The sequence below is a fragment of the Erinaceus europaeus genome, chromosome 11, assembly GCF_950295315.1.
Source record: "Erinaceus europaeus chromosome 11, mEriEur2.1, whole genome shotgun sequence".
Classification (NCBI taxonomy): domain Eukaryota; kingdom Metazoa; phylum Chordata; class Mammalia; order Eulipotyphla; family Erinaceidae; genus Erinaceus; species Erinaceus europaeus.
Window position 1 is genome coordinate 62720020 of NC_080172.1, and position 26437 is coordinate 62746456.

At 39.3% G+C, this 26437-nt stretch overlaps 1 protein-coding gene across 1 annotated transcript in view; it reads left to right on the plus strand.

The window, feature by feature from the left end:
• The window catches only part of PTPN22 (protein tyrosine phosphatase non-receptor type 22), a 70676-nt gene that overhangs the window by 24305 nt on the left and 19934 nt on the right, over positions 1-26437 (plus strand). The window contains exons 2-15 of the mRNA XM_007530189.2: positions 897-1005; positions 1463-1539; positions 1658-1753; positions 2554-2592; positions 3559-3630; positions 3733-3792; positions 5329-5471; positions 5729-5795; positions 7185-7262; positions 10027-10113; positions 23691-23764; positions 23913-24721; positions 26014-26097; positions 26250-26380. Of these exons, the coding sequence (XP_007530251.1) occupies positions 897-1005; positions 1463-1539; positions 1658-1753; positions 2554-2592; positions 3559-3630; positions 3733-3792; positions 5329-5471; positions 5729-5795; positions 7185-7262; positions 10027-10113; positions 23691-23764; positions 23913-24721; positions 26014-26097; positions 26250-26380 (1926 nt within the window). The remainder of the gene's footprint in view (positions 1-896; positions 1006-1462; positions 1540-1657; positions 1754-2553; positions 2593-3558; positions 3631-3732; positions 3793-5328; positions 5472-5728; positions 5796-7184; positions 7263-10026; positions 10114-23690; positions 23765-23912; positions 24722-26013; positions 26098-26249; positions 26381-26437) is intronic.

A 26437-nucleotide genomic window follows, 5' to 3' on the forward strand; every position in this document is an offset into this window, starting at 1 on the left:
ATGTTACAGTATTTTGCACTAGTTTATGGATAAGTGTGAACATATGCTCTCTCTCACAGAACCTGGTCTATATCTAGGTTTTGGGACTTTGTTAGAAAGTGATCCACCTGGGATGGAATTAGAGAACACTATGAAAGGAAAGGTCTCACCCGAGTAATGAAGCTGAAGGGTTGTCATTCCACACCTGAAGTCTCTGGACACAGTCTGAGCTGAAGCATGTTGAGGTGGCAATCGTTGCGTTGATTAGGTTGCGATCGGCTGATACAATATTATTTGATATGGATTGGGAGAGGCATGTGGAAAAGTGGGCCCCACCCTAAGGTTCCAGGACTGGGGGAAGTAGAGGCTCTATAGTGGAGATGTGAGGTTCCTGCTGTCTTAGGGTTCAAAAAGAAATGGATAGTTAATGTTATCATCACATTATTTGGTAATTGGGTTAACTTTGAAAAGTCCCTTTGTTAGGGTTTGCTGTATAGTACCCGGTATCTTGTATATAGCTGTGCCACTGGTTGCTTGTGATCTACTTGGTCTAGGCTTTTGAGAGAGTCCGCATATTAAATACACAGCCTATATATTAAAAAGACTCTGTTTTAAAAACTTCGAGGCATACAATTAATTTTCCCCCTCTCATATTAATTAACTAGTGATTTATATGACTACACTTTACTAGGAGTGTACATAAACACCATTCCCACCACCAAAAGACTGTGTCCCATCTCACCCACCCGCCCCCACCCCCATCCCCAGCCCCCACCCCCATCCCCCACTGGCCCAGGAAGCTGCATGTCCACCCTCCCCCTCACCACAGGGTTTTTACTTTGGTGCCCTACTTGAGCTCTCTACTTCTTACCTCTTTTATCTAAGAAGATTTAATTATTCTTGGAATTTTCTTGCAGAGACTGAAAAAACAATCTACCAAGTACAAGGTAGACAAAACCTACTCCACAACTGTGGCTGAGAAGCCCAAGAATATCAAGAAAAACAGATATAAGGATATTTTACCCTGTAAGTTGAGTTTCTCCTTGTGTCTTTTCAAATACTCTCTTTTTACCTGTTATTCATTGTTCCTCACCCCGGAACATAACTGACAAATAGATTGTACTATGCATAACTTCCAAAGAACTTTCACTGGGAGTCAGTGGTGGTGTACCTAGTAGAGCGTCCAATGCAATATTACTGTGAGCCAGGATTCAAGCCTTTGGTCCCCACCTACAGTGTGGTAAGTTTCACAAATAGTGAAGCAATACTGCAAGTCTCTCTCTCTCTCTCTCTTTCTCACAAACACACATAATTTGTTTGCTTCTAACCGAAAATATATGATTACATATTTTTTAACTCAAAAGAATCTTCACTCACTGATAAAACACTTAAAACATCTACTTTTCCTAGTGTTAATCCCTATTTACTGTCAACCTTCTGACTCACACAATCAATTACATTTTGTCTTTCTTTTGTATTGTAGATGATCATAGCCGGGTAGGGCTGTCCCTGATAACCTCTGATGAGGATTCTGGCTACATCAATGCCAATTTCATTAAGGTACACTCATATCCCAGATTTCTCTAGATGCTTAAGGGTGTGTGTGTGTGTGTGTGTGTGTGTGTGTGTGTGTGTGTGTCCAGAGTAGTTACTCCAAGAAATTTCTGTTCCCTTTTAGGGAGTTTATGGTCCCACAGCATATATTGCTACCCAGGGACCTTTGCCTACAACTCTCCTGGACTTCTGGAGGATGATTTGGGAATACAGTGTCTTGGTATGTGCAGAGTTAATTTTCTTTTTTATATTTCTTTCTCTCTCTTTTTCTCCTTCTTTCTTTCTTTTTTCCTTTCTTCCTCTCTTTCTGCCTTGGCTATCTCTGGGGCTCTGTGCTTGTACAATAAATCTTGCTCCTGGTGGTCATTTGCTCCTCTTTTCTCCCCTCTTCTCTTTTCTTTTCTTTTTTTCTTCTTCCCCATTCTTATATTTGATATGACAGAGAGAAATTGAGTTGGGAGAAGGAGACATAGAGAAAGAAAAACAGCTGCACCACAATTTCACCATTTATGAAGCTTCCCCTTCAGCAGGTGGTGACTTGCTGAAGGGGAACTTGCAGCCTGGTTGCCTGAGCATTATAACATATGTGCTCAACCAGGTATACCACTCTGTGGCCCCCCAGAGTTCTAGAGATACATATGAAGTGAGTAAAGGTCAGGACATGTAACTAAAATTTCCTTTATACCAAGATAAGTTTTTTTTTTTTTTGTCAGTCACTAGAACTTCAGTCCTCAGGCAGCTTTTAATAAAATCCTAATGTCATTCTTGTTCAAGGAAGTGAAAGTTTTCATCTTGACAGCTTCACTTATTAATAAGAATTTAATGATTTGAATAGAGAAAAGGGAAGTGAGGATAGAAAGGAGAAGGGGTAGAAACAGCATTTTACAATATATCAGGATTTCTTTTTGGTTAAAAATTGAAACAACAGAAAAAATATTAATAATTTCTGAACCTCAAACCACTTTGTTAACTGCTCTACGTATCAATAGATGTTTAGATATATCTGTTCCATTCCCACAGATCATTGTTATGGCATGCATGGAGTTTGAAATGGGGAAGGTGAGTAGCTTTCTAGTATACCTAGAGAAGATGAAGATAAAGAAGGGAGAAATTGGTGGCTCAACTTTCCTTAAGTGTGCCTAGGGAAATACTGCTCTTATCTTCCTGGTTTTCAGTTTGAAAATAGCAGATGATTCTCAAGGTATTCCTTTAAATCAACTTTTAAAATGTTTATGTATGTATTTATTGGGTAGAGACAGAGAGAACTTGAGAGGAAAGGGAAGATAGAGAGGAAGAGAGGAAAAGAGACATCTATAGCTTTGCTTCACCACTTGTGAAGCTTCCTCTTTGCATGTGGGAACCAGGGGTCTGAACCCAGGCCCTTGTGCATTGTCACATATACTTTCTACCAGGTGCACCACCTGCTGGCCCTTCTTGAGGGATTTTCTAAGCAACAAAGAACCCATTTTGTCCATTTCTCTAGTAGAGTCTATGTTATATGTTATAAAGTAAAAATTAGGTATGCTTTTTAAAATCATTCATTTTCACATTTTTATTAGTCAGACATTTTTAAACAGAGTTTCTGGCCCTGTGCTATTCAACACAGCATCCAGTAGCCACAAGTAACTGTTGGTGTTCTGACTTCCCTGTTTTGTTTTTTTTTTCTTTCTCACTGAAACTGCTTCATATGAAATTCTCTCTCACACATGAAATAATCAAGATAAATATCAAAAAAATTATAGCCTAAGGAGCTTAGTGAAGGTTAGTCTAAGATGAGGGACCAGAACTGAATTTGTTTCTGACTGTGGGAACAGCTAGACTACAGAGGGAAATCACGGGCAGGGGTAGATAGCATAATGGTTATGCAAAGAGACTCTCCAGCCAGAGTCTCTAAAGTCCCAGGTTCAATCCCCTGCACCACCATATATCAGACCTGAGCAGTGTTCTGGTAAAAATAAATAAATAAAAAGAATTAAAGAAAGAAAGAAAAAGAGGGAAATCACTACATTCTGCTTTATACAACAGAAAAAATGTGAGCGCTACTGGGCTGAGCCAGGAGAGACCCAACTACAAGTTGGCCCTTTCTTCATATCCTGTGTAAGTATCATCGCTATTCCCACTTTGCCTGAGCAAATTCTTTAGTACCTACTTCATAGAAATAGCTTTTGAAATAACTCATATTTTTCATCTACTTTTTAGGAGGCTGAAAAAAGAAAATCTGATTACATCATCAGGACTCTAAAAGTCAAATTCAACAATGTAAGAATAAAATGAGAGTGGTAAACTCAGAGGCCTACAAAGATCAGGCAGGCAAATGCATATTCATGACTCAGGCTGGGAAGAAGGCCTTCAGTGTTTGAAATAAACCTTCATATTCAAAAGAAGTCTGTTGTGTAGGAGGCTGGGCGGTAGAGCAGCGGGTTAAGCGCAGAGGGCACGTGAAGCACAAGGACAGGCTTAAGTATCCCAGTTTGAGGCCCCCCCCCTTCGATCCCTGGCTCCCCACCTGCAGTGGGGTCGCTTCAAAAGTGGTGAAGGAGGTCTACAGATGTCTATCTTTCTCTCTCCTTGTCTTCCCCTCCTCTCTCCATTTCTCTCTGTCCTATCCAACAACAAGGGCATCAGTAAAAACAACAATAATCATAATAACCACAACAACGATAAAACAACAAGGGTAGGGGAAAATACAGGTCCAAGAAGGATGACAGAGGACCTAGTGGGGGTTGTATTGTTAAATGGGAAACTGGGGAATGTTATGCATGTACAAACTATTGTATTTACTGTTGAATGTAAAACATTAATTCCCCAATAAAGAAATTTAAAAACAAAACAAACAAACAAAAAACGACAAGGCAACAAAAAGGGAAATAAATAGTCTCCAGGAGCAGTGGATTCATGGTGCAGGCACCGAGCCCCAGCAATAACCCCAGAGGCAATAATAATAATAATAATAATGATTGACTAAAAAAAAAAAGTCTATTGTGTAAACTGTATTTCCCATCAATTTCATACTATGGCATGCAAGGGGTTGGGTGGTGGCGCACTCAGTAGAGCATATTACCATGCATATACAATGGGAATATTTTAGGCTGAATAAGGATTGTATAGTGAATTGAAATTGAGGAAAACCTGAGCACTCAGTCTGCCCATGCTAAGATAAAGGGATTTAATATATCAGTGTTCCTATGATCCATCTGACGCTAATTGACAAGTTCTTCATATTGACCTCTTCTTGTAAATTGGGCAGATAGACCATGGGCAATAAAAAATGACCTAAAAATCATGTAAGTGCCCGCAGAAAGCACCTGTGTTGGGAGTCGGGCGTTAGAGCAGTGGGATAAGCGCACGTGGCGCGAAGCGCAAGGACCAGCTCAACGATCCGGGTTCGAGTCCCGGCTCCCCACCTGAGGTGAGTCGCTTCACATGCGGTGAAGCAGGTCTGCAGGTGTCTGTCTTTCTTTCCCCCTCTCTGTCTTCCCCTCCTCTCTCCATTTCTCTCTGTCCTATCTAATAATGACGACCTCAATAACAATAGTAACTAACAACAACAATAAAAAAAACAAGAGCAACAAAAGGAAATATAAATAAACATAAAAAAATTAAAAAACAAAGCACCTGTGTTACCAGAGGTCTACAGTGAATAGAATATAAATTATAACAATATAATATAAATTATACAAATTAAAAACAATATAAACTAAAGCAAACCAGAGATGCTACTTAGAGTATTCTTGTGCTAGAATAAGATAGTGACCTAACCCTGAGCCTACTTTGTGTACTGGCTATATTTTATAGGAATCACGAATTATCTACCAGTTTCATTACAAGAATTGGCCAGACCATGATGTGCCTTCATCTATAGACCCTATTCTTGAGCTCATTTGGGACATGCGTTATTACCAAGAAGACGACAGTGTTCCTATATGCATTCACTGCAGGTATGAATCTGTTATATTCCCAGAGTGGGGGTGACTATTACAGTCTGGTCAGGACTTCTGATCTAACTAGGAAGACTGACTTTGCTGGAGCTTAAGGTTAATTGTGACACGTGGCAGTTGACAGTTGTGTTGAAAAATGGTAGGGTTTAGGGGTTCATTGCCTTTAGGTTCTTCCTTCCTCAGATTTGTTGGCAAAATCTTCCAATTATAATGATTCACTGTGCACTAATATGTGCTGCTGTAATCTTTCATTTCAGTGCTGGCTGTGGAAGGACTGGTGTTATCTGTGCTATTGATTACACACAGATGTTGCTGAAAGATGGGGTGAGTTCCTCCAGCAGGCACTGCCCATTTGCTTACCCTGCAGCTGAAAAACTTAGGAATTGTTTGGTTCTTTGATACATTCATCTCCAGGATTTGTAAAATATTTAATTTTAGTCCGGGGTTGGGGGAAGCAGCATAATGATTCTGCAAAAGATTTTCATTCCTAACGCTCCAAGCTCCCAGATTTAATCCCCAGAGTTAACCATAAACCAGAGCTGAGCAGTGGTGCTCTGGTGCTTCTCTCTGTACCTCTCTCATTAAAATAGAATAAATAGGGGGTCAGGCAGTAGCACAGTGGGTTACATGGCGCAAAGCACAAGGACTGGTATAAGAATCCCAGTTCGAACCCCCGGCTCCCCACCTGCAGGGGGGTAGCTTCACAAGTGATGAAGCAGGTTTGCAGGTTTCTCCCTCTCTGCCTTCCCCTCCTCTCTCGACTTCTCTCTATTCTATTTAACAATAATAACAATAACAACAAGAAAAACTTCAGTGATAACCCTGGAGGCAAAATAAATAAATAAATAAAATAATGAAAATAAATAAAATATTTAACAGGAGTAGATAGCATAATGGTTATGCAAAGAGAATCTCATCCCTGAGGCTCCAAAGTCCCAGGGTCAATCCCCACACCACCATAAGCCAGAAATGAGAAGCGCTCTGGTAAAACAAAACAAAACAAACAAACAAAAAACAACAAAGGAATTCTTTTAGGCCCACTTTATCACATGACTAAAATAGCTGGTGCTTCTTAAAGTGTAGTCCAGAGACCACCACCAGCAGCACCAGATCACCTGAGAACTTGTTAGAAAAGCAGCTCTTGGGACCCACCACAGATAGATGAGAGCAGAATCCCTGGTGGCAGAGTCCAGCAAGCTCTCCAGTTGCTTCTGATTGATGTAACTAGTTTGAGAGCCATTGCCCTAGATTACTGTTACGTTTCCTTTATCCAAACTGCTTTCATAGATGGACTCAATCACGGTGATCAAACTTGGTGTTCTAATTCAGAAATCATTTTCAAAATCTAATAGAATTTAAAAATATGGGTGTTAGACCCCTCTGCCAAGTTGTGTTTCACAAAACTCCCAAGTTTGCTCCCTTACTGAGTCTTCTCCCTCCTCCTCCTAGCTTTAACTTCAGAGAATTTGATCACCCATATGAAATCATTCTGCATGATTTCTTTGGTTTTTCATAGGGGAAATAGTAGGTTCTAAATCAAGGTGAATGTGGTGAGAAATCTAATTGACTTAAAAATATACATTATTTTTTTATATGATACCATATTGGGAAAATAGATATCACACAGATAATAACTATGAGTAAGTAGCAGAGAAAATTATTAACAAAACTAAGATCAAAAGTGTAAACTTTATTTTTTATTTTACTTACTAGGTAATTCCTGAAAACTTTAGTGTTTTTAATTTGATCCAGGAAATGCGAACACAGCGACCTTCATTTGTTCAAACTCAGGTACGAAATATGGTGAATGGATCATAACATGGGTCTTGTTCTGTTTAATTAGATGTCAATAAAAAACAGCTGTTACCAGGGGCTGACTTTGGTGACTTCCCTCCTCTCTTTTTCTCCCTCTCCTGTTTCTCTTTCACCTTCCAAAAAAATAAAGTACGAGGGAAAAATATATACTAAAGTAGAACTGAGGTGACACCACTTGGTAGTATTGCGCATATATGAGGCTCTGCCCTTTTTGTTTTTTTTTTAATAAACTACATAAACTTTATGAAGCAACTATAAACAAAAAAACAGTTGACTGTTTAGCCATCACAACAATTTACTGTTGGATGTATTCATCCACTACCATTTCTTCTAGCCCTGAATATCCCAGTATTTTTTTTTAAATTTTTTTTATTATTAATTTTATTTTTGAGAGAGATGCAGAGAGTGAGACACACACACAGAGAGAAACACCAGAGCACTGCTCAGCTCTGGCTTATGGTGGTGCGGGGGATTGAACCTGGGACTTAGGAGCCTCAGGCATGAGAGTCTGTTTGCATCACCATTATGCTGTCTCCCCCGCCCCTATCCCAGTATTTTTTCTGTAGCCTTTGTCCTGGGTCAAGTTCTTTTTATTCCTTACATTTAATGTCTGCTCAGAAAATATAATAAACCAGTGCATTTCTTACAAAGGATATTGAAAAATTGAACAAGATATTCAACTTATTAGAAATTAATAATTGGATGGATTAACTTGAAATATCTAGTAGTTAAATCATCTTAAAATCAGAGGTTTGTAATTTATACTTTAGAGTATAGTCACAGAGAGAGTCTGGAAGCAGTCTATAGATTTGCTACAGGAAGTACTGAAAATTAAAGTAAAATCAGCCATAATCTTATCATGTAGAGGTGACCATTGTTACTATTCCTCTGTATTGTCTTCCGGTTCTTATTGATGCGTACTTTAAAATAACACTATAGACATATTCTATATATATGATTATATATGTAGCATGACATTTTAACCCACTCCAGATTGTTCTCACTTTTTCATTCCATTAGAATTATTCTTCTCTGTTTCTCCTTTTTTCCAGCTCAAATTCTGTTGCTTAAGTAAAACATATCCAGCCCAAATATTTCACTATCTACAATATTATTTTCATCACTAATAATGTTTCTCACATTTTTAACTGGCTTACATCTTTAAGACAGATTTCAGCATTCACTAATCACTAATTTATCATTTATTGATATTTACTATGTAACAGACACTTTTTGCATATAGGCTAGAACTACATTTTACTATTCAAGTCATAAATATTTAATGCGCTTACACTTGCACATAAGTCTACAAATCAAACAATTTACAATGAGTGTTCAGAGGTTTTCATCTTGAATTTGTGTATTGAAGGGGAAAGTAAGAGCTATTATAATATAAGCCTTTTGTTTGATCAGCTTTTCCACTAATAGTTAGTGGAAAAAAATTTTGGGGGGTATGTTGACTGTAAGTGTTTTCCATATTCAACCTGGGAGGGAAAAAATGTGAAATGAAAATCTTAGTTTGTTCAGTGCTATCAGGCTTAAAGGAAGACTGATCCATGTAAAAGTTAAGGACTCCAGGAAATACACAAGTACTTATGTATCAATATAATTAAGTTATAATAATCAAGAAATAAAACAGTACCTCATTTCAGAAAAAAAAAGTCTGTTTATGTTGTACTTTGAAGAGCTGGATGATAGATAAAACTATTTTAACTTAGCCTTCACATTTTAGTAGTACCAATGGCCAGTTTAAAAAAACATCTTAGCAATTGTAGCTGTCCTTATTGACACTGTTCTAACCAGGAAGTAGCACTGTAACCCTGTGAGTGCTTCCTGTCTGATTTTTCTTTTTTCTTAAAAAATCAAAGTATGTACCAGAATCTGTGTTGAGTGATATGACTCTGCATTGTTCTCCTGATAAAATGATCTGTATAAAAAGTTATATTTTACACAAGATTGTGGTAATAGGGAAATTCAGAAGGCCTCTTTAGGTGAAAGCAGTCAAAACAAAGTAGTAAAAACTATAAGCCTTGTCATTGTAGAGGCCTCAATTATCTATGTTGAAATTTTTTTATAATCATTTATTTCCAAACTCTATTTAGAAATCATCTTTTCGTTGTCATATTTGCTAGGACAGAATTTCAACACCTTGACCTAAGTAAATAGACTAAGAATTAGAAGATTCAGATTCTGTTTCAAGTCTTGACAATTGCTTCTGATTGATCTTGGACAAATTGTAGGCAGGAAGGGAGAACAATCTAGCTACTTTATAAGTCAATTGTGAAGGTCAAGTTAATTCATATATACTTAAGCTATATTTCTACCCACCAGCTACACTCTATCTACCTTTTTTCCAGAAGACATAAATGTAGATTCTTCATCCAAAAAATGCATCCAGAATGAACAAATGTTTAAATGTGTGCAAGAAAAACAGAATTAGAGAATGGTTGAAGGGTAGAAAAAAAGAAGAAAGTGTAGTTAGAATATTAAAAGAATAGGACCACAAGGTCCTTGTATATTAACTACAAGTAAACCAACTACTTATCTATTTGTAGTAGCCTAAAAGTGCTTTGAAATCTGAAATGTGTGGCATAAATAGTAAACACTGTAATTAAACTAATATTTGCTGGGGCTTTTTTTAGGTCTGTTATACTGGAATTGGAACAGTGTTCCTATTCCTGAAGTCTGATTCCGTGTTTCACCAAGTTTCTTATTTGTTTTCATATGTGATATTCTTCAGGAACAGTATGAACTGGTCTACAATGCTGTATTAGAACTATTTAAGAGACAAATGGAAATTATCAATGATAAACACTCTGGAACTGAGGTAAACATTAATCTTGATATTTTGTCAAAATTTTCACATTTAAATTTGGTCAAGGGATCTCATTTGTTGCATCAATTATTTTTATCACAACTAAGTTGGAATATCAGTTGTACATGGGACTGCACTCACTGCAGATCTACAGGGAAGAACAAATGAGTTATTATAACTTAAAAAATAATCTCTTTGCCTACCTATTGCATACTGATTTAAGCTGAATTAAGAAACATTGAGGGGGGTCAGGCTACCGCAGCGAGTTAAGCGCACATGGCGCAAAGTGCAAGGACTGGCTTAAAGATCCTGGTTCAATCTCCCACCCCACCTGCAGGGGGGTTGATTTACAAGCGGTGAAGCAGGTCTGCAGGTGTCTATCTTTCTCTCTTCCTCTCTGTCTTCCCCTCCTCTCTCAATTTCTCTCTGTCCTATCCAACAACAATGACAATAATAACATTCACAACAAAAGGGAGTTGAGCCGTAGCGCAATAGGTTAAGCGCAGGTAGTGCAAAACGCAAGGACCAGCATAAGGACCCGGATTCAAGCCCCTGGCTCCCCAGCTGCAGGGGAGTTGCTTCACAGGTGATGAAGCAGGTCTGCAGGTGTCTATCTTTCTCTCCCCTCTCTATCTTCCCCTCCTCTCTCCATTTCTCTCTGTCCTATCCAACAATGACGACATCAATAACAACAACAATAATAACTACAACAATAAAACAAGGCAACAAAAGGGAATAAGTAAATAAATATTTTAAAAATAACAATTACAATGATAAACAAGGGCAGCAAAAGGGAAAAATAGCCTCCAGGAGCAGGGGATTCCCGGTGCAGGCACCAAACCCCAGTGATAAGCCTGGAGGAAAAAAAAAAAAGAAACACAGAGTTAACTATGCCTTCGATGTTACCAACAAAATTGTGGTCTTCTAAACTGAGTCCAGCTAGCTAAATATAAAATAAATATATTTCACATATATATGAAATGAGAGTAAGGGCATGTATTTTAGATAGTGTTGAGGTTAGAACAGAGAGCAACAATTACAAAGTGAAATTTTGGTTAAATACTAGAATGATTTTTTTTACAGTAATTGAACCTAATTTTCATTGTCAATACTTCATAAAAATTTGAGAATACTTTAGAATTGCCAATGGATTTTATTTGATTTCTCGTATTGATTTTTTTATTTTATATTTATTTTCCCTTTTGTTGCCCTTGTTGTTTTTCATTGTTGTTGTAGTTATTATTGTTGTTGTTATTGATGTCATTGTTGTTGGATAGGACAGAGAGAAATGGGGAGAGATGGGGAAGACAGAGAGGGGGAGAGAAAGACAGACACCTGCAGACCTGCTTCACAGTCTGTGAAGAGACTCCCCTACAGGTGGGGAGCGGGGGTCCTGAACCCCGATCCTTAAGCCGATTCTTGTGCTTTGCACCACGTGTGCTTAACCTGCTGCGCTACTGCCCGACTCCCTATTTGATTTCTTAAGTAGAAAAACAGTTATGATTTGGCTAAAAGCTAATTTTAAAACATTGAGTATTTGGTGATATGCTATTTTGGTCACATTGAAAACAACTACTACTGTATGTCAAATACTGTGCAATTACAAAGAATTAGGCTCTGAACAAAACTTAGACAAAGTAGCTGATTTATTTTCATATGTGTGTGTGTATGTATGTATTATTACTTTTTGAAAATATTTATTTATTTATTCCCTTTTGTTGCCCTTGTTGTTTTATTGTTGTAGTTATTATTGTTGTCGTTGGTGTTAGATAGGACAGAGAGAAATGGAGAGAGGAGGGGGAAGACAGAGAGGGGGAGAGAAAGATAGACACCTGTAAACCTGTTTAACTGCTTGTGAGGCGACTCCCCTGCAGGTGGGGAGCCAGGGCTCAAATCGGGATCCTTACATTGGTCCTTGCGCTTTGTACCACCTGCGCTTAACCCACTGAGCTACAGCCCAGCTCCCGACATACATATTATTTTTAACATCACATTTTGAATGATTAGCCTGAAAACATTTGCTGACAGTTCACTATTTTCCACAGTATAAGGAATACAAAATATGTAAGCCATGACCCTGATTATAATCAGTTGAGTGATAAAGTATGGGAAAAGGTTGAGGTTAAGGAATGAATTAAGTAATCTTGCAGTTAATGTCAACTATAAGAAGGAACAATGTGGTAGAAGACTTGAAAATAAGAGTGTAGTTGCCAGAAATTGTAACTTACATCTTTATTATTATTATTATTATTATTTATTTTCCCTTTTGTTGCCCTTGTTGTTTTTTATTGTTGTTGTTGATGTCATTGTTGGATAGGATAGAGAGAAATGTAGAGAGGAGGGGAAGACAGAGAAGAGGAGAGAAAGATAGATACCTGCAGACCTCCATGTGGTTATTTTATAAATGTGAAAATATGTAATTGACAGAATTCAACATTCTTCCTGGAACAAAAAAAGTCAATCGAGCAAACTCAGATTAAGGTAAATTAATTTTTTTGCTTCTATCTTTGTTTTGCTGCATTAATGTGAAGAGTGGATGGAGAATGGATTGGACTTTTTTAATATTTATTTTATTTATTTATTCCCTTTTGTTGCCCTTGTTGTTTTATTGTTGTAGTTATCATTGTTGTTGTTGGATAGGACAGAGAGAAATGGAGAGAGGAGGGGAAGACAGAGAGGAGGAGAGAAAGATAGACACCTGTAGACCTGCTTCACCACTTGTGAAGCGACTCCCCTGCAGGTGGGGAGCCAGGGTTGGAACTGGGATCCTTAGGCGGGTCCTTGTGCTTTGCACCACGTGTGCTTAACCCGCTTCGCTACAGCCTGACCCCCCACTTACATCTTTTTTTTCTTAATTTTTTTTTTGGTTTTTCTTTTCCAACTTCAATGTCATTTTCTTGAGGAAATGTTGATTTGCAGAGTTATTGTTCTTACAGTTCCCCCAAGATAGCTGTCAGTACACCTCACCCTCCATCAAATTATGATCTTCCTCCACCATAGGACACTAGATCTTTTTATTATTATTATTATTTAATTTTTTTTAACCAGAGTATTGCTCAGCTCTGGCTTATGGTGTTACAGGGCATTAAACCTGGGACTTTGGAGCGTCAGGCACGAGAGTCTGTTTGCATAACCATTATGCTATCTACCCTCCACCCAGGACACTAGATCTTATTTGTGCCAATTTCAATGCCTATTATATCACTAGGCATAGTGTACATAGGAGTACTGGTGCACCACTGCCTAGCCCCCAAGAAAAATTTTCAGGTACCAAGAAATAGCTCATCTGGTAAGCATATGTTTTATACCATGAACAAGACGCTGGGTTTGATTCCCAGCACTACATAGAGACATTGTGGGTCTCTCTTTATTTCTTTCTCCCTTCCTTCTCTCTAGGTTTAAATAAATAAATAAATGGCCAGGGGGCCAGACAGTGATGCCCAGTTAAATGCACATATTACCACACTCAAGGACCTGGGTTCGAGCCCCCTCTCCCCACCTATAGAGGGGACCATTCATTATCAGTGAATCAGGTCTGCAGGTATCTTATTCTCCCCCTTTTCTTCCTGCCCCCCTTTTCCATATTCAACAAAATAGAAGTTAAAAAATAAAAAAGGAAAAAAAATAGCCACCTGGAATAGTGGATTCATACTGCTGGCACCAATTCCCAGATATAACCCTGGCAGGAAAAAACAAACCAACCAGGGAGCTTCTTACTGGTATTGTTTCATGCATAAGACCATGAGTTCATTCCCCAGTGCTGCATTTTTTGTTCCAGGAAGAATGTTGAATTCTGTTAATTACGTATTTTCACATTTATAAAATAACCACATGGAGTTCTTCTTTAACATATTAATATAGTCATAGTTTAATGGGTTTTTTGAATGCTTCTCAATTATAGAATGCTGTTTTCATGTGTTGCTGGGAATACATGAACGAATATTTTGTTTGGGTCTCTAGAAATGACAATATTTAAATTTAGCTCTGTAGCAGTGCCATGGTTCCAGATAGTTGAGCTGTTAGAAGAGGGCTCTTAGTAAATGGGAACATAAACAAAGTTCTACTTATCACAGGGGAAATTGGCTCATGTACCCCATAGAACTTTTGTTTCTGGAAATTCTGAGTACACATACTTCTTTTCTGTTCCTCCAAGTGTGACTAGGAACCCTGAACATTATATGTATATAACAAACACAAAAAGATCCTGAAGGTCAGGATATGGTTCACCCAGTAGATTGTACATGTTACCATGCACAAAGACCTGGGTTCAAACCCTAGGTCCCCACCCACATGGGGGAAGCTTCAGTAGTAGAGCTGCACCACAGGTATCTCTCTTTGTCTCTACCTCTCTTTCTTTCTTTCTATTTCTCTTTCCCTTGCCTTCTATCAAAAATAAAGTAAAGGGAGGAGGGGGAGTGGTCACCAGAACAGTGGAGTCATGCAAGCTTCAAGCCCTGGTAGAGAAAAAAATTATATATATAAAATCAGATTTACTTCCTGTCTAGCTTTCCTTTATTTTTTTAAAGATTTTTTTAAAATTTATTATCTTTATTTATTGGATAGAGACAGCCATAAGTTGAGAGGAAGGGAGAGACAAAGAGGGAAAGAGCTAGACAGACACCTGCAGGCCTGCTTCACCACTTGCAAAGCTTTTCCTCTGCAGATGGGGATCAGAGGGTCCTTGAGCATTGAAACAAGTGTGCTTAACCAGGTTCACCACCACATGACCCCCATTTATTTATTTATTTATTTATTTATTTATTTATTTATTTTGATAGATCCAAAGAAAACCAACTAGCTGGGGACTTTGAAATATGAAAGAAGAGATAAATTCCTAGGGGTTTCCTTAGCCTTATATACCCCAGACTTGGAATTGAAGAGGCCAATGATCTAAAATCACAATGCTACAGACAAGAAAAGTCTCATAAAAAACCTGCTCTTTCTAGGCAAAAACACTGCTCAGCTCTTGTTTATGGTGGTTTGGGAAATCGAACCTGGGACTTTGGCACCTCAAGCAAGAACATCACTTTGTATAACCATTATGCTACCCCCCCCCACTTCATTGATTAGAAAACAAACAAACAAAAGAAAACAAACAAACAAAAAGGTTGACTTCCAACCCTCCAGTGCTAACAAAAGCTGAGTGGAAAACACGAATGTCTGCCCTCACAAGACTGTTACGTGCTAGGTAGTGTCTGTCAGATAAGGCCAATAGACAGTCCTTCCCCCACTCATCAGTACTGAGGTTTCCCTGAAGTGTGGGAGGCCAACCTGGACTTCTTCAAGGCATAACATGATATCACAATGCCTCCACATTGAAGTAGTGTCAGAAGAGGTCTAGCGGTGGGGCTGGAGGTGTGACTCAGAGGGTAGAGCATATGCCTTTTTGAAAGGCTGAGTTCATCCTTGGAATCTCAGAAGAGCACCTAAGATAAAAGTGGGTGGAGCTGCATGTGTGCTGGAATCGTGTTCTGGTTCTTCCCTAATTTTCTATTTCCCATAAAAATATAGAAACAAAATAAATTGGATTGAGGCAGTAACTCAGTAGTAAAGAGCATGCCTGAGTCCCTGTGTTCCATCCCTGATACCACATTAAAAAGAGAGACACAGAGAGAGATATCAATCTAATAGACAGTTTGGATTTTCACTACCACCCAGCTGTAATGAAGCCACTTAAACCACACTGTCAATGGGGATCCTCCTGTATTTTGTCTGTCCTTGATTGCCATCAGAAGTGAAGTGATTAATAGGCACACTGACAGAGTGTATTACAAATATGATCCGGGCAGAGGGTAGATAGCATAATGGTTATGCAAAGTGACTCTCATGCCTGAGGCTCCAAAGCCCCAGGTTCAATCCCCTCTGCACCACCATAAGCCAGAGCTGAACAGTGCTCTGGTAAAAAAAAAAAAAATATATATATATATATATATATATATATATATATATATATTTATATTCCAATGGGTAGGCAAAATAGCTCACTTGGATAGTGTGCTGCTTTGCAAGGTTCCATCCTAGCCCACTGCGCTACCTTCTGTGTATATATATATATATATATATATATATATATATATATATATATATATATTCCCTTTTGTTGCCCTTGTTGTTTTTTATTATTATTGTTATTGCTGTCATTGTTGTTGGATAGGACAAAGAGAAATGGAGAGAGGAGGGGGAGACAGAGAGGGGGAGAGAAAGATAGACACCTGCAGACCTGCTTCACTGCCTGTGAAGCGACTCTAATGCAGGTGGGGAGCTTGGGCTCGAACCGACATCCTTATGCTGGTCCTTGCGCTTTGCACTGCTCTACCGCCTGACCAGTCTGGAAAAGAGAAATTTCCCACGAGTGGTCATCCCACTTCCGGTTATCTTGTCCATCTCCAAAACTCTCTCCCTTTACACTGTCTGAACTGGAAGACGCTTTGAAGAGGGTTAAACCGGGAACAGCTGCTGGCTATGATAACATCACCCCAGAACTCATTCTTAACCTGGGTCCCGCAGGAAAGAAGTGGCTCGCTTCATTCCTGTCCCACATCTTGGAATCTGAATCTATGCCCAAAGTTTGGCGTCGTGCGAAGATAATAGCGGTTTTAAAACCAAAGAAAGACCCAACACTGGCTGCCAGCTATAGACCAATTTCTCTCCTTTCCGTGTGTTACAAACTCCTTGAGAGGCTGCTTCTGTCACGTATTTCTCATCTTACAGAGAAATTCCTATCACTCACCCAAGCTGGTTTCCGCCCAGGAAGATCTACCTGCGAACAAGCCCTGGCCCTCTCAACTTACATTGAAAATGGATTCCAGAAGAATTTAAAGACGGGTGCTGTCTTTGTTGATCTCACAGCAGCCTATGACACGGTCTGGCACCGTGGTCTCCTAGTCAAGAACTCAAGATGCCTGCCTCCATGGGTGGCCAACACTATATCGTTTCTTCTCCAAAACAGAAGATTCCGGGTGCATCTGGGTGACAAGTCTAGCAGATGGAGACTTGTCTCAAGTGGCCTCCCCCAGGGCTCTGTTCTGGCTCCTACGCTATTTAATATTTACATCAATGACCTCTCAGAAACTTCTTCAAGGAAGTTCATCTATGCCGATGACATCTGCTGTGCAACTCAGGCATCCAAGTTCGACATCCTCGAGGAAACACTCACGAAAGACATGTCTCTGATATCTGATTACTGTAAAAAATGGCGACTAATCCCTAGCACTGCAAAAAACAGTGTCATCTGTTTTCCATCTACACTATGCCTCGGCCTTGCGTGAGCTTAATGTGCAGCTTGGTGATACGAGAATCCGGCATGAAGTCCAGCCAGTCTATCTTGGCGTTACTCTCGATCGCACTCTGTCATTTCACGAATATCTCATAAAAACTGCAGCAAAGGTGGGCGCGAGGAATAACATCATTGCAAGACTGGCCAGCTCCTCATGGGGCGCGAGCGCTTCCACACTACGATCATCATCTCTGGCATTATGCTATTCCACTGCAGAATACTGTGCCCCAGTATGGTTCCGTAGCCCCCATGTCCACTTGGTCGATTCCAAATTATATTCCTCCATGAGGATAATTTCTGGAACCATCTGTTCCACCCCAGTCCCATGGCTGCCAGTTCTTAGCAACATCGCCCCGCCAGATATTCGTCGGGATGCGGCATCATCTAAGTTCATTTCCCACGACGTCTACGCTCGACCGGACCTGCCAATATACGCGGATATCTTCGCCCACCATGTCCAACGCTTGACGTCTCGTCACCCAATCTGGTCCCCTACGCCTACACTGAACTTCTCTGTTCCAGACTCTTGGAAACAGAGTTGGCAGTCAGCTGAGGTCAAGAACAAACACCTCATCATAGACCCCTGCAAGCGTCAACCCGGCTTTGATCTAGCACGTTATGATTGGGCCCTCCTCAATCGCTATCGAACAGGCCATGGCCTGTGCGCCTCTATGTTCCATCGCTGGGGAGCCAGAGACGACCCGAACTGCCCCTGCGGCTACAGACAGACTATGACCCACATAGTCAACGACTGCCACCTCTCCAGATTCAAAGGAGGTCTCGAAACTTTACATCAGGCTCAACCTGACACTGTTGACTGGCTACGGAAGAAGGGCAAACGCTAGAAGAAGAAGACCGCCTGACCCCCACAAAATATTTTTAAAAGACACAACTATATGCTGTCTATGAAAACCACTCTACAATTACATAGGCTGGCTTAAAGTAGAAAATTGGGGGGAAATTATATATCATGTAAACATGTATAAAATAAAGTAGGAGTATGGGGTCAGGTGGTGACACATGTGGTTAAGCACACACATCATGATGTACATGGACTAGGGCTTGAGCTCCTACTCCCTATTTGCATGGTGTGTGTGTGTGTGTGTGTGTGTGTGTCCTCCCAAGCCATGAAGCAAGTATTGCAGGTGTCTCTCTCTCCTCCTATCTTCTCTTCTCTTCTCTTCTCATTTCTTTTTGTCCTATCAAATAAAGCGGGAAGATGGAGGGGAGTGGAGGATTCGTCTTGCAGGCACAGAGCCCCAGGGATAGCTCTGGTAGCAGTAAAAAAGAAAAAAAGGGGGGAGGGCGGGCAGTAATGCAGCAGGTTAAGCGCACATGGAGTGAAGAGCAAGGACTGGCTTAAGGATCTGGGTTCCAGGCCCCGGCTCCCCACTTGCAGGGGGTCGTTGCACAGGCGGTGAAGCAGGTCTGCAGGTGCCTATCCTTCTCTCTCCCTCTCTGCCTTCCCCTCCTCTCTCCATTTCTCTCTGTCCTATCCAACAACAACAGCAATAACAGCAGCAATAATAACAACAAAGATAAACAAGGGCAAAAAAAGGGGGGGAGAAATAGCCTCCAGGAGCAGTGGATTAGTAGTACAGGCCCCAGCAATAACCCTGGAGACAAAAAAAAAAAAAAAAGATAGAAAAAAAAAGAAAGAAAAAGGAAGTGGGAGTAGCTATACTGACATAAGATAAAGTAGACTTCAGAGAAAAGAAAATTATTACAGACAGTGAGGGGTTACTACACAATGATATAAAGAATAAATCAGGGGCCAGGTTGTGGTGCACCTGGTTAAACACACATGACACAATGTGCAAGGACCCGGGATCAACTGGCTTGAATGTGAGGGTTTTTGAGTGTGAGGGTTTGAGTAGTGAAACAGGTCTGCAAATGTCTCTTTTCCTCTCTCCCTCTCTATCTCCCCCTTTCCTCTCGATTTCTGGCTGTTCCCATATAGTAAATAAATATAATATGTTTTTGGAAGTCGAGCGGTAGCACAGCGGGTTAAGTGCACTGGCACAAAGCCCAAGGACCAGCATAAGGATCCCAGTTTGAGCTCTCGGCTCCCCACCTGTAGGAGGGTTGCTTCACAGGTAGTGAAGCAGGTCTGCAGGTGTCTATCTTTCTCTCTCTCCCTCTCTGTCTTCCCCTCCTCTCTCCATTTCTCTCTTGCCTATCCAACAACGACAGTAATAACAACAACAGTAATAACTACAACAATAAAAGGCAACAAGGGCAACAAAAGGGAATACATAAATATTAAAAAAAAGTTCGGGGCCAGGTGGTGGCGCACTTGGTTAAGCACGCACATTACAGTGCTCAAGGATCCAGGTTCAAGCCCCTGGTCGCCACCTGCAGGAGGAAATCTTCACAAGTGGCGCAGCAGGGCTGCAGGTGTCTCTCTGTCCCTCTCCCTCTGTATCTTCCCCTCTCAATTTCTCTCTGCCTCTATACAATAATAAATAAATAAAACACTAAAAAATTTTTTACGTTCAACTTTAATAAATAAATAAATATAATACTTTCTTTAAATAAATAAAGAGAATAAATCCATCAGTAAAGTCTAACAATCCTAAGTTTCTCTGGACCAAGCTACAAAATATGTGAAGCAAAAATCTGTAAATCTAAAAGGAGAAATATGTAACCACAGTTTTAATTAGAGACTTCATTATTCCTCTCAACAACTGATAGTAGACAGAAAATAATCAAGAACATAGAACTCATCAACATCAATCAGCAGAATAAAGTTCAGATTTATATATAGATCATTCTATAGAACAACACACACAAAATACATATTCTCCTTTAAGTGCCAATGGAACATATACTAAGAGAGATCTGGTCTATAAAACAACGTCATTTTTTAAAAATAATTGAAACTATCTAAGTGAATTGTTTGACTTGGTGAATCAAACTGGAAGTCAGTATTATAAAGATAACAGGAGTGGTCCGGGAGGTGGCACAGTGGATACAGCATTGGACTCTCAAGCATGAGGTCCTGAGTTCAATCCCCGGCAGCACATGTACCAGAGTGATGTCTGGTTCTTTCTCTCTCTCTCCTATCATTTCTCATGAATTAATAAACAAAATTTTAAAAAAGATAACAGGAAAACATCCAAAATACTTGGAAACTAAAGCACATTCTTCTAAATAATCCAAAGAGGAAGTTTCAAGGGAAATGAAAAAAAAAAAAAAAGACACATTGAACCAACTAAAAAGTACTTACTGAAATTTATGGAACAAAGTAAAGCAGTTCTGAGAGGGAAGTTTATAGTATTCTTTCTTTCTTTTTTTTTTCTAGAAATCTTTTTTTTTTAATTTTTATTTATAAAAAGGAAACACTGACAAAAATCACAGGATAAGAGGAGTTCAACTCCACAGAATTCCCACCACCAGAACTCCTTATCCCATCCCTTCCCCTGACAGCTTATTCTATATCCCTCTGGGAGTATGGACCCAGGTTCATTCTAAATGCATACATCACATACAGTGAAAGTCTCAAATCAATAATCTGAGCTTCCACTTTAAGAATGTAGAAGAAGAAAAAAAAAAAGCAAAAATAAACCTAGAAAAATAAAATCGAAAACAAAAAAGTGAGAAAACAATAGACCAAAGAGTTAGTTCTTCAAAAATGATCAAGAGTTGATAATTACCCAGGGAGATAGATATAGAAAAAAAGTGAGAGAAAGAGAATAAAGATATCATGAATGAAGCAGGGAATATCTCTACAGACCCTTAACTGTCAAAAGGATAATAAAGGGAAATAATACGAATGACTCTCTACACACTGATAACTAGACAAAGTAGATGACTCCTCCAAAACTATAAACTGCCACATCTCACTCAACATGAAATAGATCATTTGAATCGCCGCACACTATATATTAAGAAAAAAACTCCTTCAAATGAAATCTTGAGGCATATACAATATCACCTGAGAATCCTACCAAATGTTTTTTTAAATACCATTTTATTTTATTTTATTTTATTTTATTTTATTTTATTTTATTTTATTTTATTTTATTTTATTTTAGCTGCCAGGGCTTTCGTTGGGGCTCAGTGCATGCACTATGAGTCCACTGCTCCTGGAGGCCATTTTTCCCATTTTGTTGCCTTTGTTGTTGCCCTTGTTGTTGTTATTATTATTGTTGTCATTGCTAATGTTGTTGTTGTATAGGACAAAGAGAAATCGAGAGGAGAGGAGACAGGGAGTGGGAGAGAAAGACAGACACTTGCAGACCTGCTTCACCTCCCATGAAGCGATCCTTCTGCAGGTAGGGAACCAGGGGCTCGAACCGGGATCTTACTCTGGTGCATGAGCTCTGCGCCACATGCACTTAACCCACTGTGCTACCACCTGACCCTAATTTTTTTTTAATTTTTTAAAAATTAATTTTTCCCTATCGCTTTAAAAAAATTTTTTTATTGTATGTCTCAAACTTTTTTTTAAATATTTATTTTATTTATTTATTCCCTTTTGTTGCCCTTGTTGTTTTATTGTTGTAGTTATTATTGTTGTTGTCGTTGTTGGATAGGACAGAGAGAAATGGAGAGAGGAAGGGAAGACAGAGAGGAGGAGAGAAAGATAGACACCTGCAGACCTGCTTCACCGCCTGTGAAGCGACTCCCCTGCAGGTGGGGAGCCAGGGTTCGAACCGGGATCTTTATGCCAGTCCTTGTGCTGTGTGCCACCTGCGCTTAACCCGCTGCGCTACAGCCCGACTCCCCCCTATCGCTTTTTTTAAAAAATATTTTGTTTATTAATGAGAAAGACAGGAAGAGAGAGAAAGAACCAGACATCACTCTGGCACATGTGCTGCCGGGGATCGAACTCAGGACCTCATGCTTGACAGTCCAAAGCTTTATTACAACACCACCTTGGGGACCACCTTGATTTTTTTTTTAATGTTTCCAGGGTTATCTCTGGGTTCAGTGCCTGCACTACGAATCCACTGCTCCTGGCAGTTATTATGATTATTATTATTGTATAGAACAGAGAGAAACTGAGAGAGAAGGGGACATAGAGAAGCAGAGAGAAAGACACCTGCAGACCTGCTTCACTGCTTGTGAAGTGTCCCCACTGCAGGTGGGGAGCTGAGGGCTCAAACCCAGATACTTGTGTGGGTACTTGGCTTAGTACTATGTGTGCTTAACTGGGTGCGCCATCACCTGGTCCTCCACAAATGTTTAAGAAAGACTTAACACCAATTTTGTACATCCTGTTCCAGAAAATAGAAAAGGAACACTAGACTACACTACACTACTTAGTTTTTTTTTTTTTTTTCTGTGATAAGGTGTCTTTCTGGGAGTCGGGTGATAGAGCAGCGGGTTAAGCGCAGGTGGCACAAAGCACAAGGACCAGCGTAAGCATCCCGGTTTGAGCCCCCGCCTCCCCACTTGCAGGGGAGTCACTTCACAAGTGGTGAAGCAGGTCTGCAGGTATCTGTCTCTCCCCTTCTCTGTCTTCCCCTCCTCTCTCCATTTCTCTCTGTCCTATCCAACAATGACTACAGCAATAACAACAACAATAATATCTACAAGGACAAAAAAAGGAAATAATTTTTTTTTTTAAAAAAGGGGTCTTTCTGTCTCTTTCCCTCTCTATCTCCTCCTGCAGACACGCTTTACCTCTTCCGAAGCGACCTCCTGCAGGTGTGGAGCTGGGGCCTTGAACAGGGATCCTAATGCCGGCCCACAAATTTTTCCTTTTTTATATTTCTATTTATTTATTTCTGGATAGAGACAGAGAGAAATTGAGAGGGAAGGGAAAGAAAGAAAGAGGGCGAGAGACAGGGAAATTTTTAAACTTCCACACTTAAAAACATGCTATGAGCAAATCCTTTCTAATATCTATAGCAATACTAAGCATTACTCTCAGTATGTTATCAGTTCTTGGGGTCAATTTTTTGGAAACTCTAAGTCAAATTATTTTGAAGTTTTTATATTTTCTGAAGAATAACTTCTCAGTTTTTTTCTCTGTGTACATGGTACTGAAGCCTCACATATATGTAGTTCTCCTGCTCCTGTGTTGATTTCTTTTTGTTTGTTAATTTCCGCTACAAAGAGAGAGACAAAGAGAAGAGGTAGAAAGAGAGAGAAATCAGAGTACTGGGTCAAGACTCATAGTTTCTTCTAGTGCCTAGTATTCTCATTTGGTACTGGGGCTCAAACCGAGGATTTCTTTCATGCATGGTAAGGCCTACACCCTACCAGGTGAGTTAATGTTTGACTCAAATTTCTCAATCTTATGAGTGATAAAATATCTTATTGCCATTACTAAAGATCAATTTCATGCTTATTTCTCTTGAAGATTCAAGAAAAGCGTTCAGTTCCTCAGCAAAATCCCATGTCAGAAGACTCCTATTCTCTTAATTTACCAAAAAGGTACTACAATTTAAAAACCTAAATATTGTCTAATCAAGTCTGGGAAGAAAATCTCAAATGCATAACTCATTGAGATACTAGAAGGAGGACATGGGAAATGTCTTCTTTGGGATATGGTATCATCATTACTTCTTTTTTTTCCCAACAGCCTGAAAGAAGAAAAAGTGATGAACCAACAGAGCAAACAAAAGATGGGGATGGAAAATGCAGACACTTCTTCTGACCTTGGGACTTTTGAAATAAGTGAAAAGGAATGTTTAGCTTTGTACCCTGCAAAACAGAGTAGTTCTTTTGACTTTTTGGAACTAAACTGTAGTTGTAACAGAAATATTCATACAAGCTCAAAATGGGATATCAAGTCATTTCCAGTAGCTGGAGAGCCTCTTCAGAAGCATCAAAGTTTAGACTTGAGTTCCATCTTTGAATCATGCTCCAATTCTAAATCTGAAAATACAGATGAGAGATATTTTCAGTCAAAGAGGATAATAACACGGACAAAGTCAATACCCTTTGAACTGATACAGCAAAGAGACACCAAGGAATTAGACATCAAGGAAAGTTTTCCTGATTTGGAACTTCAACCACACAATTCTTGTCTTGAGCAGGATCAAAAGTCAAAGCATGTGTCTTCAGCAGAACTGAATTATTCACTGTCAAATGACTCTAAGTACCAAATATGTAATGCCTCTAGTGCAAAGCAGTATGTTTCTAGTGCTTTTAGTTCATATTCTTACATGTCTTTAGTAGAAGATCCTTATTTTTCATCTTTGTCTCCAAGTAGTGCTGGCTCTAAAATGTCCCTTGATTTACCAGAAAAGCATGATGATGCTGTCTTACCTTGTTCTTTGCCAACATCCACTATGACTCTACTTTCATATGATAATTTGCATGATTCTTTAACACTGAATCCCCCTACTATTTGCCCCTCATCACTGAGTCAACAGGCATCAGTGGTAGGTAAGTTATTATTTTTTAAAACCTTATTTGTCATTATAGGGGCCAAGAAAGAGTTCACCCAGTAGGGTACATGCCTTGCTGGTTGTGGGACAAGGAAGGGTTCAAATTCTGGCACCACTTGAGAACACCACAGAAACTCCCTCTCTATGGAATAAAAAAACTGAAAAAGTTGGCCTGTGAATGATGGGATTGCACATGTACACAGTCCCAGCACTGTAGTGTGTGTGTGTGTGTGTGTGTGTGTGTGTGTGTGTGTTACTTACTCCCATAGATTTATGTTTCTTCTCACTTTTCCCTCCTTATCGTTTCCAGTTCCATCCTTTTCTTCTCTCTTAAAAGAGAGAAATTCCAGAACCAGAGAATAACTCTGGCACATGCAGTACCAGAAATTAAATGCAAAACCTTATACTCAAGAGTCTAGTGCTTTATCCATTTTGCTACAGGCAGGAAACCCCAGCACCCAAAATATGCAAATGATAAAATTCAGACCCTTAGCTTCAGAGTATATGCCTGCCACCTGGTGGTCATTTCTTATAGTAACATTTAAATTTTCTTTCTTTTTATTTTTAATTTTTTTATTATTATCTTTATTGGATAGAGAGCCAGAAACCTAGAGGAAATAGGGTGATATAGAGGGAGAGACAGAAAGACACCTGCAACACTGCTTCGCCACTGGCAGCTTTCCCCCTGCATGTGGGGACCGGGGGGTCAAACCCCGGTCCTTGAACATTGTAACACGTGCACTCAACCAGGTGCGCCACATCCCGGCTCCACATTTAAATTTTCTTAAAGAATTTTTAATATTTGTTTCTATGTAGGCCAACTATGCCACCACATTATTTTGTAGAAAGAAAAAATTCACATTAATAATTCTTGTTGCTTGAAAGAGAGATACTAAACTCTATTAATTTGCCTATCTGTAGTTGAATCTTTGGCACTTCAAAGTGTTTTAGGATGCCTGACTGTACATTCTCTGTAAAACAAAAGGAGTTATGTATAACATAACCTAGTGCTTCCTAAATTAATGTAATGCTTTACATTATGCTGACTTATACCCAATCAAAGTACTTTTGGGATTTTAAGATATGTGATTTTTTTGGAGAAGAAGAAGAAAAAGACTGTTGGGTTTGCAATTTAAAATGATATGATTTATTTTGCTTTTTTCCTTAAGTGAAGATACTGTCTTAAATATTATAATTCTTGATAGAATTTATATTGATTTTAGAATTTAACAGATTTCTTTGAATTGGTCTAATTAAAAACTGTAATTGCATTTCTGGCTTCCTGGATAGAAACTTCTCCAAGAATAGATGATGAAATTCCCCCTCCACTTCCTGAAAGGACACCTGAATCTTTTATTGTGGTAGAGGAAGCTGGTGAGTATAATCCAGTAAAATAAAATATAAATTAACTAAATTGCTTCTCAGGTCCTTCCTTTTATGTGTTTCATGCTATTTGTGAGTCAGAGTACTTATATAAAGAAATTACAGCACTCCTAAAAAATTGGACCATGTTTATTTCTCCCCAGGAGAATTCTCATCATGTGTTTGTAAGTCCTCATCACCAGCTGTGAAAATGAAAATTGGAACATCACTGGAATGGAGTGGAACAACTGATTCAAGGAAACTTGATGATTCTGTGAGACTCAGACCAAGCAAGGTCAGTAACTTTTCTTTTTCAGCTCTGGCTTATAGTGGTATATGGGACTGACCCTGG